At 43.4% G+C, this 13,926-nt stretch overlaps 1 protein-coding gene across 2 annotated transcripts in view; it reads left to right on the top strand.

The window, feature by feature from the left end:
• Positions 1-4,860, top strand: part of timm50 (translocase of inner mitochondrial membrane 50) — a 107,210-nt gene extending 102,350 nt beyond the window's left edge. For both annotated transcript variants that reach the window (XM_033014516.1, XM_033014517.1), the window contains one exon: positions 2,033-4,860. In XM_033014516.1, the coding sequence (XP_032870407.1) occupies positions 2,033-2,134 (102 nt within the window). In that variant the 3' untranslated portion in view covers positions 2,135-4,860. The remainder of the gene's footprint in view (positions 1-2,032) is intronic.
• Positions 4,861-13,926: the final 9,066 nt, after the last annotated feature.

The following is a 13,926-nucleotide window of genomic DNA, read 5'->3' as shown; positions in this document are numbered from 1 at the left end:
AGGCATCAAATCATGTGTTCACAGAAGGTAGACAAAAATGCTGGAGAAACTCAGCGGGTGAGGCAGCCTCATGCAATCTTTGCATGTCTCACCCGCTGAGTTTCTCCAGCGTTTTTGTCTACCTTTGATTTTTCCAGCATCTGCAGTTCTTTCTTAAACATGTTCACAGAAGGTGCGTGGCCGTGCCGACGGTTTTGCGCAGGAAGTGGTACTGCTCGGGGCGTTCACCAGGCCAGATGATTACGGGCAAAAGAAATCTGTCTGCGGGCCGGATGATTTCAGGTAACGGGCCGCATTCGGCCCAGGGGCCGTAGGTTGCTGACCCCTGGTCTATTGTCCATAAAGTGGTTACCACAGAGGGTGGCCCTTTGGACTATTATGCCTGATCCTCGGCCAGAGCAACTGTCTACTATCTCTCCCGATCGTTCTCTGTAACCTAGTAAAGATTTTCTTACCATATATTAATTTCCCTCTTGAAGGCCACAGTGTAACCTACCTTGCCACATCTTACAGCAATGTATTCCTTGTACCTATTCCAAATGTAGGAAGGAACTGCAGATGCTGATTTAAACTGAAGATAGACACAAAGAGCTGTACCTCAGCGGGTCAGGCAGCATCTCTGCAGAAAAGGAATAGGTGACGTTTCGGGTCGAGACTCTTCTTCAGACAAATAAATCTTTCCTTTATAATGTTTTATCTAGTCTTTACCCTCTTTAACCAGGTATTCCTTTTGTAGGTTCTCTCATTCAGTGCATAGTGAATATCAAAGCAGGAATAGAGCAAACTCTGTGGAGCATATTCTCTCTAACCCCTCTGTTGAATTTGAACTGGAACTTATGACATGTTACATAGTCATTAATCTAAGATATTTATTTGTTTTGTTTGTGTTGTCATATTTACCCAAATACTGTGAAAAAAATATTTTTAAATGTCAAAAATATTTTTGTTTTGTTGTCAAAGACTTGGCAGATTATTGGGTTTGCTAATTGACATGGAATGTAAAACAGCTTTTCTCACGTCTTATTGTAACCCAATGTCATACATTTTAAGAAATGTATTTGTATTAAAACATTGTTTAAAATAAATACATTTGATTACAGAGATGTTGTGTGATTGCTTTTATGCCCCTGTTCCACTTAGGAAACCTGAACGGAAACCTCTGGAGACTTTGCGCCCCACCCAAGGTTTCCGTGCGGTTCCCGGAGGTTGCAGGTGGTTGCCGGAGGTTGCAGGTAGTGGAAGCAGGTAGGGAGACTTGACAAAAAACCCCTGGAACTGCACGGAAAGCTTGGGCGGGGTGCAAAGTCTCCAGAGGTTTCCGTTCAGGTTTCCCAAGTGGGACAGGGGCATTATAGACACAAAATGCTGTAGTAACTCAGCGGGACGGGCAGCATCTCTGGAGAGAAGGAATGGGTGACGTTTCGGGTCGAGACCCCTGGAGAGAAGGAATGGGTGACGTTTCGGGTCGAGACCCTTCGGATTGAAGGGTCTCGACCCAAAACTTTACCCATTCCTTCTCTCCAGAGATGCTGCCTGTCCCGCTGAGTTACTCCAGCATTTTGTGTCTACGGTTTAAACCAACATCTGCAGTTCCTGTGTAATTGCTTGTCAGGTTTATTTTAGCTTACAATGTTGTCAGTGAATTCTGTTTCATCATGGGCAGTTGTCAACTGGAGCTCAGTGGTGGAGCTCTTTGCCTGTGGGTCAAAAGGCTGAGAATTGCCTCTGCAAAACTGAGGAAATGGCACATAGTTGGCATTGCTGACCGTTTTCATGCAGTGTTAAACTAAGACCACGTCGGTCCATTTGTGAACATAAAATATTCCACATATTCGTCCAAAACTCAACGAACCAAACTCTAAGGAAATGGAGGTTATTTGACCCTGATGTCGTTATTGTTTGCAGCAGTTTTGTTTATGCAAGTTGTCTGACCCATTTTGTACGTTAAATAATGAATACACTGGAAGAGTAAGTCGTGCCAGTGAGAGTTTGTGTCAGCACTAACATTTGCTTTCTGTTTCTCAAAATGCAGGAAGAAAAACAGCGGATAAGTGATCTATCGCAGCAGAAATCTTCTACCCTCTCCCTCGGATCCTTGACGAGCAAACTATGGAATCGGTCCAAGCCACAGTAACATCAGCCGAATAAATATCCAGGCCTACTCTCCTGCTGTGTTCCAGAGTTACCCAGAGAAGCCTGGCACACGGCTCCAAGGTGGAGTGAGCAATGGCCTCTTCACCCTGGGTTGTGCTAGAGTGAAAGCTACCAAGAGATGAGGTCCAGTTAATTTCATACTACCCAATGCCTTTAGTTGGCAAGGTTAGATGTGAAAGATAGCACAGAGATGGAACACTGATAATTATCTCCCATTACATGCCTTGATATTGGCCACCATTTTGGATGTACCACCACAATCTGAATGCAACAGAAAAGTCAGATTGAATCTCCTATCATTACTTTGTTTTGCATTTTAAGTGAAGGATTAATCTTTTTCTTTCCCAGTTTCATATTTTTTACATGCCAACTGTTAAATCGTGGTAACGTTACTCTGGGATTGTGAAGAGGGAAAATCCAATTGTCTTATCATTGTGACTGTATTCTACCAAGTATTAAATCTACACACAGGTTTTTAGTCAGTGCCTACAAGATGGCATCCACCAAAGTGTAGCTTTCTTTTTGATATTTGTACAATCAATACAGGTTGATGTGTCCCGAGATTCTGTGAATGATGTGCATATGAAACAGAGTGTGTTCAGTGAAATGTTTAATAAAATGATGACGGCAAAAATGGGAATTTAAATTCCACATGAATTTGATTGTAGTTAAAACAATGGCGTGTCTGAATGGAACCTGTCCCATATTCATGTGGCTTCGGGCAGCCCTAATTTTACTGCATTGAACAAATTTATTGCACACACTGCCTATGTTTGTACTGAATAATGCTTAGCATATGCTAAGCAGAGCAAGTGAAATTTACTTGAAGAACTTTCTACATTTCTATCGTCTATACCTTTAAAGGAATGTTCCTAATTTCATGGATCCCTTCTAAACTGGTTTGATTTGCCACGTAATTCCTTTCTTTCCGCTGTTCAGGAATCAGAATATCGCATACCTATGATCGTCAGTGAGGAAAGCAAGAACATGGCTACTTAAATACCTGAAGGGATTGCCAATAGAGTCAAAGAGTGTTAACAGCTCGGAAAAAAAGGCCATTCAGCCCTTCCAGTCCACCTAACCATCAAGCCTACATTTATTGATACGTACATTGGATAAAAAGTGATTGATTGAAGAAACGAGCCAAAGAAGTACAGAGAAGGAAGCAACATTAGCCTTGCTATTTTCGAGTTTTGAATATTTCCTATGAGATAGTTCAGAACTGAAAAGGGTGGTGGGGGTGGGTTAAAAATTAGACCCATCAAGTTTAGGAGTAATATTTGGAACTTAAAAGAGTTGGGGTGAATTGAGGCTGTATCAAATGATACCAGTCAATAAGTGTCTAAATGGGTTGAGATATAAACCAGCTTCAATCTAACTGAGAGACTGCACTGATTACAATTTGCTGTGTTTGATTTAAAACTCAAGCCTTTGTAGCAAAAGTGACAGGCAGATGCTTCCTTTCAGCTTTGGCCTGAGATTTCAGCATTGCAGAAGCTAATCTTCAGCCAATTCAGTTCACTCCATGTGATCAGTCAAAGAGGTTTACTTAGAGCATTGAATACTTCAAAAGTCGCGGAACCAGACAACATACTACCACATTGCCGAAGACCTGAACTTTCTAAGCTGTATCTCTATCCAAATATTCAGTGCAGTCTCACTGTTGGTATCAACCTGCAAACTTGGCGTGTTTCCAAGAAGCAGGACAAATCCAATCCAGTGAATTATCACCCAATTCTTCTCTTGTGATAAAAGGTTTCGATGATTTGAAGTGGCATCGGGTAAGACGGGAGTCCCTGTCATCAAGGCAACAGTTGACAACGTGTGTCATTCATGGGGAAACTAAATTAGTTGTTGGAGTCTTGTCTGGCAGAATGGAGATGGTTGCGGTTCTTCTTCTTGCGTATGGCGTGCACAGCCTAAAGTTGTAGGACAACTTGTTCTATTTGATTGTGCACGCCGGGTTGATTGCATTCGTCGAAACAGGGCGGACGACGTGCAGGTTGCAATCTCCCACCCCAATGGTTGTGGCTGTTGAAACTCAATTGCCCCAACCCCAGGGCACAACTGCAATAACCTAGGAACAACCAAACTTCAACTTCATCATCAAATTTCTTTAAAAGATCAGTAGGAAATGTTCCCAATGAACAAGAGTGCACAATATTCCATTCCATTCACAACTGCACAGCCAATGAACTTTCCTAATTACAACAGGAGGAGGATATTCGGCACATTGGATGCAAGGTGAAAAATCTCACTAATACTCTTATTTCAGAAAACTTGTCAGAACTGGGAAAGAGCATTTTCTGTTTTATTCCAAATTTCCATCATCTGTAACTTTTTTTGTAGTTTTGCATCTTATTTCTTTGAAGCCATGCAGTAATTCTCTCTCACCTACCCATCGACCATTCTTTGTTTCCTATGCCACTTGACTATGCTAAGGAGTACTTTCCAATGGTCAATTAACCATCTGCCTTGTCTTTGGGATGTGTGCGGAAACGAGAGTGCCCATCAGAAATGCATGTGGTCACGGGGAGAACATGCAAACTCCACACAGAGATCATAATTGGACATTGATTCTCACAACAGTGAGACGGCAACGCTAACACTGCAGTCCGTTTGTGTATGTGGTTTGACTAAGGAACATTTGTACCACAAAAGTGCCAGGCAATGACCATCTCAATAAAAGAACGTCTGATCATCTAACCTTGACATTACTGTTGCCAAATTCTTCTCCTGCTCCCTCCTACTAACATCATGGGGAATCGAATAAACAGAGACAATACTAACCGTGCCTACATGAGCGGGTCATAGATTGGGTATCATGGGGCTCCACAAGGTGTATGTTGGGAGCATGAAATCGAATTGTTAATGGCCTGTCCCACTGTACGAGGTAATTCAAGAGTTCGCCCGAGTTTCCCCTGATTCGAACTAGGAGAATTACGGTAATAGCCGCTCGTAGGTACTCGGGACTCTCGTGGATATTTTTCAACATGTTGAAAAATCTTCACGAGCTTACCGTGTTTCCCGAGTACCTGCCGTTAGCACTACGAGCCGCTAAGAGACGTCCCCGAGCTCCGACGTACCCGCTACGTACATTCTACGAGTTTGATTTTTTTTTAAACTCAGGAGAGCTCTTGAATTATCTCGTACAGTGGGACAGGCCCTTCATGGCTCTAACTATCGATATGTATACCCACTGAGCCTCATTATTTTATTTTATTAATTCTTTGCCGGTTACATTTATGCTTAATTATCAAAATGGGTTATTTGGGATGAATGGCCTATATCTGCACTGTATTTAATGTGGCCAGCCATCTTCATATTTTGACCTACATCAAAGGGTCTAAGATTTTTTGCCTTCACAATCTGTTCCTCAGAGCCTTGGGGTAGTTAACATCTTTGTTCCTGTTTACAGGAACCGTAACCTTGGCCAAGCTGTTTCAGAATAGTTACAACCTTGGCATAGAAGCAAAGAAAATAGGTGCAGGAGTAGGCCATTCGGCCCTTCGAGCCAGTTCCGCCATTCAATATGATCATGGCTGATCATCCAAAATTAGTACCCTGTTCTGGCTTTTCCCCCCATATCCCTTGATTCCCTTAGCCCTAAGAGCTAAATCTAACTAACTCTCTCTTGTGGAACAATGTTCAGTTCTATCTGCCCAGATAATTACTGTTCAATCATTCGTCTTCCGATTGTGCGTAAATGGAACTAGTGCAGAGGGATGTAATGGTCGCTATGGACATGGTAGGTTGTTCGTGTGCTGCAGAATTCCATGATACAAAGTAATGGGAAATTTTGATGGTGGAGGGTTGAAGCAACACTTGATCTCCAATAACTTGTTCACCAGTTCGCCAACTGGCATCAAGGGGACCTTGTAAAACATAAAGGCAATGGTCATGAATGGGAAAAGAGCATTATAGCAGTAGGACACAATGTGTGCACTGCTACCTCATGCCTCCAGGGACTAGATTTGCCCTGACGGACAATGTCTATGGAGTTTCTACACTCGTAATGATATTGTATTTCTACGGATGCTCTGATGGTCTTCCATGTCCTAAAGATATACTAATAGGTCAATGGGTTGCAGAAAATTGTAGGTTAATGGGAAAAGAATGCAAGAAAAAATGGTGGGCATGTCTGAGAGAGACTATGTTGTAGCTTTACAGGGAAACGAGGGGAATGGAGCTAATTGGTTTGCTCTGCTGGTTTGAATTGATTGCATGCCATTCTGACTTGAAAACATATCTCTATACCATCATCCTCGTGGATTTAAGTCCTGGACCTCACCAACCCAATAGAGTTTGACTGCTATAGTAAAAAAAAGTGGGCATCATAAGATTGGAAAATAGCCAATGCGACTCACTTGTTCAAAATCGGTGAAAGTCAGAAGGCATACAACTATCGATCAGTTTGTTTAACTGCTAATATTCGCTAAAAGTCGTGCTAATAATCAAAAAGGAAGTAGCTAATCATTTAGGACAGCTGAATAACTAAACCTGGTCAAAGTGGTTTTATGAAAGGTACATCATGTTTGACAAAGGTGCTTGATTTAGATTTCAAAACGACATTTGGCAAGGTGCTGAAGCTGGTGCATACATTAAAAGTCTACAATATGATGAGATGGTAGAATGGATTGGAATGTGGTTGGCACATAGAAAACCGTTAGAAAAAAAGGATCCTTTTCAGCCTGGGATACTGCAGGGATTTGCTCTTCACTGCATTGATGACATAGAGGAAGGAGCAGTGTGTAGATTTACAAATTTGCCAATAATATAAAAAAAGAAAGAAGGTAGACAGAAATGCTGGAGAAACTCAGTGGGTGAGGCAGCATCTATGGAGCGAAGGAATAGGTGACGTTTCAGGTCAAGACCCTTCTTCACACTCCGTCTGTACTACAATCCATACTCTGTCTGAAGAAGGCACTGCCCAAAGATATATCCATGTCAATGGATATTTTTAATGCAGAGATTGCCAGATTCTTGATAAGTACAGGTGTCAGGGATTATGGGGAGAAGACAGGGGGATGGGGTTGAGAGGGAAAGATAGATCAGCCATGATTGAATGGCGTAGTAGACTTGATGGGCCGAATGGCCTAACTCAGCTCTTATAACTTATGAAGGGAATGATCCCTTTGAAATGCTGAAATGGGAGGGAAGGGGAAGATGTGTCAGGTGGTGGGATCTCATTGAAGTTGATGGAAATTGGAAAAGAATGTGGGAACTGAGCACCGGAGATACTCTACCTTTGCTCTGAGCAGGATAAGCAGGAAGAGAGCAGTGCTACAGTTTCCGTTTAGTTTATTGTCACGTGTACCAAGGTACAGTGACAAGCTTTTGCTGCTCGCTATCCAGTCAGTGGAAAGACAATACATGATTACTACCGAGCCATTTACAGTGTGGAGATACATGATAAGGGAATAACGTTTAGTGTAAGGTAAAGCCAGCAAAGTCCTAGCAAGGATAGCCTGAGGATCACCAATGAGGTAGATAGTAGTTCAGGACTGAGGCACCTATGTCGACAGTTTCATCATAAGAACAGATACAATGGAGATGGAAGATAAGGAAAATGAAAATGTCTTTCAAGGAGGTAAGATGAATAATAGTTGAAACTGGGAGCAAGTCGGCTTGCAATAGATGAATGATGACTTTTTAAATATATATATATATTGACAAATGTGGTTGGAATTGTTTATTTTTACAGTGGATAATGCGCTTGATATGTAACAGGGAAAGTGTGTGTGGGAGTTGTTGATGGATGAGGCACCAGGTTGGCAATGAACATCAATGCATCTTGGCCGAGGGCAAGTCCTTGCCATCCACCTCCGCAGGTCTCCATACTCGGGTTCTGTTGATGCTTGCTCCATACAGTAATTGATAGCAAGAACAGGCCCAGCATGCTGACGAGGTTATACAACATGCTGCGGGTTATCACTTGCTCCACCACTCATTGCAAGCCTCCTCCATAAAGGGGAAAGGGAACTGAGAGATACAGATGGTGAGACACCGTCTGTATGTCTCGTTCCCCTGCCCCTTACTCTAGTCTGAAGAAGGGCCTCGACTCGCAACATCACCAGGAGATGTTGCCTGACCCGCTGAGTTACTCCAGCATTTTGTGTCTATCTTCAGTTTAAACCAGCATCTGCAGTTCCTTCCTGCACATCCTCCATAAAGGCCCAGGTTGTGGAGCAGTTATTTCAGTGCATGGACTGTTTTACCATATTTTACATCAGAGCATGGCTCTCATTTGCAGGGGTCCTGGGAAAGATTTAGAGTCCTCAGCCATTTCATTAATAGAGTAATTTTGTTGTATTGTGGCCATCGTGTGCGTGCTGTTTTGGTTGCCAAATGCAGCTTTGAAACATAGAAAATAGGTGCAGGAGCTTGTATAGTGGAGTGTCACAAAACAGGAACATGATTTGTTTAGAGATACAGCATGGAAACAGGATCTCCGGCCCACCGATTCCCAGCCGACCAGCGATCTCCGCACATTAACACTATCCTATACACACTAAGGGCAATTTACATTTACTGTATACCAAGCCAATTAACCTACACACCCGTACGTCTTTGGAGCATGGGAGGAATCCGAAGATCTTGGAAAAACCCACGCGGTTACAGGGAGAACGTACAAACTCCGTACAGGCAGCACCCGTAGTCGAACCCGCGTCTCCGGCGCTGTAAGGCAGCAACTCTACTGCTGTGCCAGACTATGTAGCATTATCCAGCAAGTGGCACTGGTTGTGGTTACTTGATATGTGAGGAACACAAAACCGCAAGAAAATGGACCTGCACCACCATTGCAGCTGATCATCCCTGATCTAGTCCAGGCCTCAACTCTTCATGTATCAGTCCCCTCAATTCCCTGATCTTCAAAAATACATTTACCATCATTTTACATACCCCCAATGTCCGAGCCTCCACCACGTTCAGGGGTAGAGAACCCAAAGGTACACCTTCCTCTGTGAGAATAAATTCCTCTGCAGCCAAGCATTGAATGACTGACTCTAAATGTGTATGTGCTTTCATTTGAGATCTTCCCATGAAGGGAAATACCTTAGTATCATACAATACAGATGCCATTCAAGCTAGTCCCATTTGCACACACCTGGCCCATTTTCCTCCAAACCTTTCCTATCTATTTACCTGTCCAACCTGTCTTTTAAATGTTCTTGTACCTGCCTCAACTGTGTCATTGGCACCTCTTACCATTTACCCACCACTGTGTGAAACAGTTGCTCCTCAGGTTCCTATTAAATTTTCACCCCTCACTATAAACCTATGCCAACACTAACCCTATCCTGTGAAAGAGACTCTGTATTCACCCTATTATTCCCCTCATGGCTTAATACACCTTTAAGGACAAGGACAAAGGAAGTTTATCGTCACATACACCAATTAGTGTAGTGAAATTTGAGTTGCCATTGCAGCACACCAATAAAATAAACACAACATTGTAGAATTTAATATTAAACATAAAAACATCCCTCCACAGCAGAATCAACGTTTCCCACTGTGAGGGAAGGCAGCAAAGTGCAGTCCCCTTCCTGTATGTTCACCCGTGGTCAAGGCCTATTGAGGCCTCTGCAGTCGCCGCTACAGCAGTCCGATGTTTCAGGCCCTCTCGTCGGGATGATGGAATTCTGGCGTCGGAAGAACGCTCTCAGCGGCTTGGAGTTCCGAAACGGCCGCTTGCTACCGGATCACCCCTCAGTATCCTGCACTGCAGGGAATAAAATCCACGCTTGGCCAAACTCACCCTCTAGCCCAGGCCTTTGAGTCCTGGTAACATCCTCATAAATCTACTCTGCACTCTTTCCAGCTTCATGGCATCGTTCCTGTAGAAGGGTGACAAAAACTAAACACAATACTCCAAGTCTGAAGAAGGGTTTTGGCCCGAAACGTTGCCTATTTCCTTCGCTCCATAGATGCTGAGTTTCTCCAGCACTTTTGTCTACCTTCGATTTTCCAGCATCTGCAGTTCCTTCTTAAACACAATACTCCAAGTGCAGCCTCACTAATGTCTTGTACAATTAGTGTGACTTCACCGACGACTTAGATCCCCTTAAGCAGGATGGGTGGGGGTGCTGAGACATTGAGCCACGCCAATTGTACAAGATGTGAGATTCGATAAAGTAATAAGATCACCCCTAGTTCTTGTTAAGTCCATGTAATACTGGTCTAAGGTACACAAAAAAGCTGGAGAAACTCAGCGGGTGCAGCAGCATCTATGGAGCGAAGGAAATAGGCAACGTTTCGGGCCGAAACCCTTCTTCAGACTGATCGGGGGTGGAGGGGCGGGGAGAAGAAAGGAAAAAGGAGGAGGAGCCTGAGAGCTGGGGGATGGGAGGAGACAGCAGGAGGGCTGAGGAAGGGGAGGAGACAGCAAGGACTAACAAAATTGGGAGAATTCAATGTTCATGCCCCCAGGATGCAGACTCCCCAAGCGGAATATGAGGTGCTGTTCCTCCAATTTCCGGTGTTGCTCACTCTGGCCATGGAGGAGACCCAGGACAGAGAGGTCGGATACGGAGTGGGAGGGGGAGTTGAAGTGCTGATAATACTGGTCTAATGTTTTTACACATTTAGTTATCTCAGGAATTAATAACTTGCTTATGTATTGCTTCCAATGCTAATACATCCTGCTTCAATAAGAGGTGTACATAGTATTTCAGGTGCGGCCTCCACAACAACAACGGTTCCCTGTTTTTAAACCCCAACGCCCTTGTTATAAAGTCTAATATGCTATTTGCTTTCTTAATTACTTACTGCACCTGCAGCTGATGTTTTTATGTTCAAGAGGACCAAGAGCTCTCTGTACTTCCACTCATTTACAGTCAACTCCATCTGATTCCTTCTGAATTCTTATGGGGTTGGACAGGCTAGATGCAGGAAGATTGTTCCCGATGTTGGGGAAGTCCAGGACAAGGGGTCACAGTTTAAGGATAAGGGGGAAATCTTTTAGGACTGAGATGAGAAAAACATTTTTCACACAGAGAGTGGTGAATCTGTGGAATTCTTTGCCACAGAAGGTAGTTGAGGCCAGTTCATTGGCTATATTTAAGAGGGAGTTAGATGTGGCCCTTGTGGCTAAAGGGATCAGGGGGTATGGAGAGAAGGCAGGTACAGGATACTGAGTTGGATGATCAGCCATGATCATATTGAATGGCCTACTCCTGCACCTATTTTCTATGTTTCTATGATGAAATATAAACCCTCACAATTTACAGCATTATACTCCACTGGCTATTTTTTTTGTTCTCCTTCCTCAACCTATGTATGCCCTTTTACTGAATCCATTTTTCAGTCTGAAGAAGCGTCTCGACCCGAAACGTCACCTATTCCTTTTATCCAGGGATGCTGTCTGACCCTCTGAGTTACTCCAGCTTTTTGTGTCGATCCATATATCATTGTTACTTTATGCCCTCTCACCCATTTTTATCCAATCAGTAACCGTGGATAACTTATACTGTCCCCTTCTCCAAGTCATTAATATTGATATAAATAACCAAAATCCTGGGCAATCTTAGTTATGTCTATCAAATACAAGAAGAACCCCATTTATTCCAGCCCACTTCTTACCCAACAGATTACAGCATCTGCAGCCTCTTGTGTCTCCATGTATTCGAGCCGCTGTTTCTTCCCCCATTCTCACTTCCCCCCCAACCTGGCTCCATCTGCCCCTTTTTTTGCTCTCCTGTTATGTCTCCACTTATGATCCATCTATCAGAACGCCAGCATTTGGCTTCATCAGCCCATTATCTTCCCTCCTCTCTTTGCTCCACCTATCTCCTTCCTTCGGTACACAAAATTGCTGGGGAAACTCAGCGGGTGCAGCAGCATCTATGGAGCGAAGGAAATAGGCGACGTTTCGGGCCGAAACCCTTCTTCAGACTGATGGGGGGTGGGGGAAAGAAAGAAGGAAAAGGGGAGGAGGAGGAGGAGCCCGAGGGCGGGCGGATGGGAGGGTGGGAGGAGACAGCTAGAGGGTTAAGGAAGGGGAGGAGACAGCAAGGGCTAGCCAAATTGGGAGAATTCTATGTTAATGCCATAAGGACGCAAGGTCCCCAGACGGAATAAGAGGTGCTGTTCCTCCAATTTCCGCTGTTGCTCACTCTGGCAATAGAGGAGACCCAGGACAGAGAGGTCGGATTGGGAATGGGAGGGGGAGTTGAAGTGCTGAGCCACCGGGAGGTCAGGTAGGTTATTGCGGACTGAGCGGAGGTGTTCGGCGAAACGATCGCCCAACCTACGCTTGGTCTCACCGATGTAAATCAGCTGACATCTAGAGCAGCGGATGCAGTAGATGAGGTTGGAGGAGATACAGGTGAACCTTTGTCGCACCTGGAACGACTGCTTGGGACCTTGGATGGAGTCGAGGGGGGAGGTGAAGGGACAGGTGTTGCATTTCTTTCTATCTCCTTCCTTCCCTTGCTTCACCCCTCCCCCTCACACTTCATGCTGGCTATCTCCCCCCTACCCTCTCAGTCCTAATGCAAGATCTTTGCGTCGATCTCACCTTTATCTATTTATCTATTTATTAATCTACTTATCTATTTATTTATTTATTTTTATTAGAAGCCATGTACATACATGATAATCATGGTATATAATATAATACATTTCATGTACAACTTATTTTTTTTTTGATAGAAAAGAAAGAATGAAAAAAGAGAAGCTTGAGGATAGTAGTGATGTGTAGGGCGCAATAATTGACGGTTAATGATTGATATTTAGATAAATAAACTGCGTCCTTAGAAGTGTAGAAAAAAAATAGGGGAAAAAAGCCCCGAAAATAAAAGGGCCTTAAGAAAAGAAAGAAAATAAGAAGAAAATGCAAAAAAGATTGAGCTAAACAGAAAAGAAAGGGAATGTGCCTAATTCGTAACGTTACACACCCCTCACCTCGTTCTAAAACGGTTACTTTCCAGGGTTGTGTTGCACCATATTACACCTGTAATAAAATAATGAAAGGCGACCATATCTTGAAGAATTGTTCTGGTTTTCCTGCTAGAACAAGTCTCGTTTCCTCAAGATGTAATATTTCCGACATAGTTGTAATCCACATTTTAAACGTTGGGATAGGTGCGTTTTTCCAGAATTTAAGTATACGTTTTTTTGCCGTTATCAAACCATAGTTGAGGAAATATGATGGCGTTAGCTCAGCACAGTCTTCCATTGCTCCGAAAAGAATCAAATCTATGTTTGGGTCCAGTCTTATTTTAAATAGTTTTGAAAAGGTTTCAAAGATCTTACATTTAAAACCTGTTTTGTTTCCAATACATGTGGCCTTAAAAGTTCCAAATTATGCGGGGGTAGACGTGAGCACAATTTGCATTAGGGTTTTGCCCATGTAGAGAGAAAGGCCCCAGAATTATGTGGAGTAAGCCATCATTTAGTGCACAGTGTCAAAGTGAGACCAGTGCTGTAATCTGGAATTTAATGATTTAGTTGGACAAGTATTGAGTGGCAGGAAGGATCAACACTGAGGGATAGACTCGGCTTGTACTCGCTAGAATTTAGAAGATTGAGGGGGGATCTTATAGAAACTTACAAAATTCTTAAGAGGTTGGACAGGCTAGATGCAGGAAGATTGTTCCCGATGTTGGGGAAGTCCAGAACAAGGGCTCACAGTTTAAGGGTAAAGGGGAAATCTTTTAGGACCGAGATGAGAAAAACATTTTTCACACAGAGAGTGGTGAATCTGTGGAATTCTCTGCCACAGAAGGTAGTTGAGGCCAGTTCATTGGCTATATTTAAGAGGGAGTTAGA

Source organism: Amblyraja radiata, chromosome 41 (genome assembly GCF_010909765.2).
Source record: "Amblyraja radiata isolate CabotCenter1 chromosome 41, sAmbRad1.1.pri, whole genome shotgun sequence".
Taxonomy (NCBI): domain Eukaryota; kingdom Metazoa; phylum Chordata; class Chondrichthyes; order Rajiformes; family Rajidae; genus Amblyraja; species Amblyraja radiata.
This window is presented reverse-complemented; position numbering and strand designations above follow the sequence as displayed.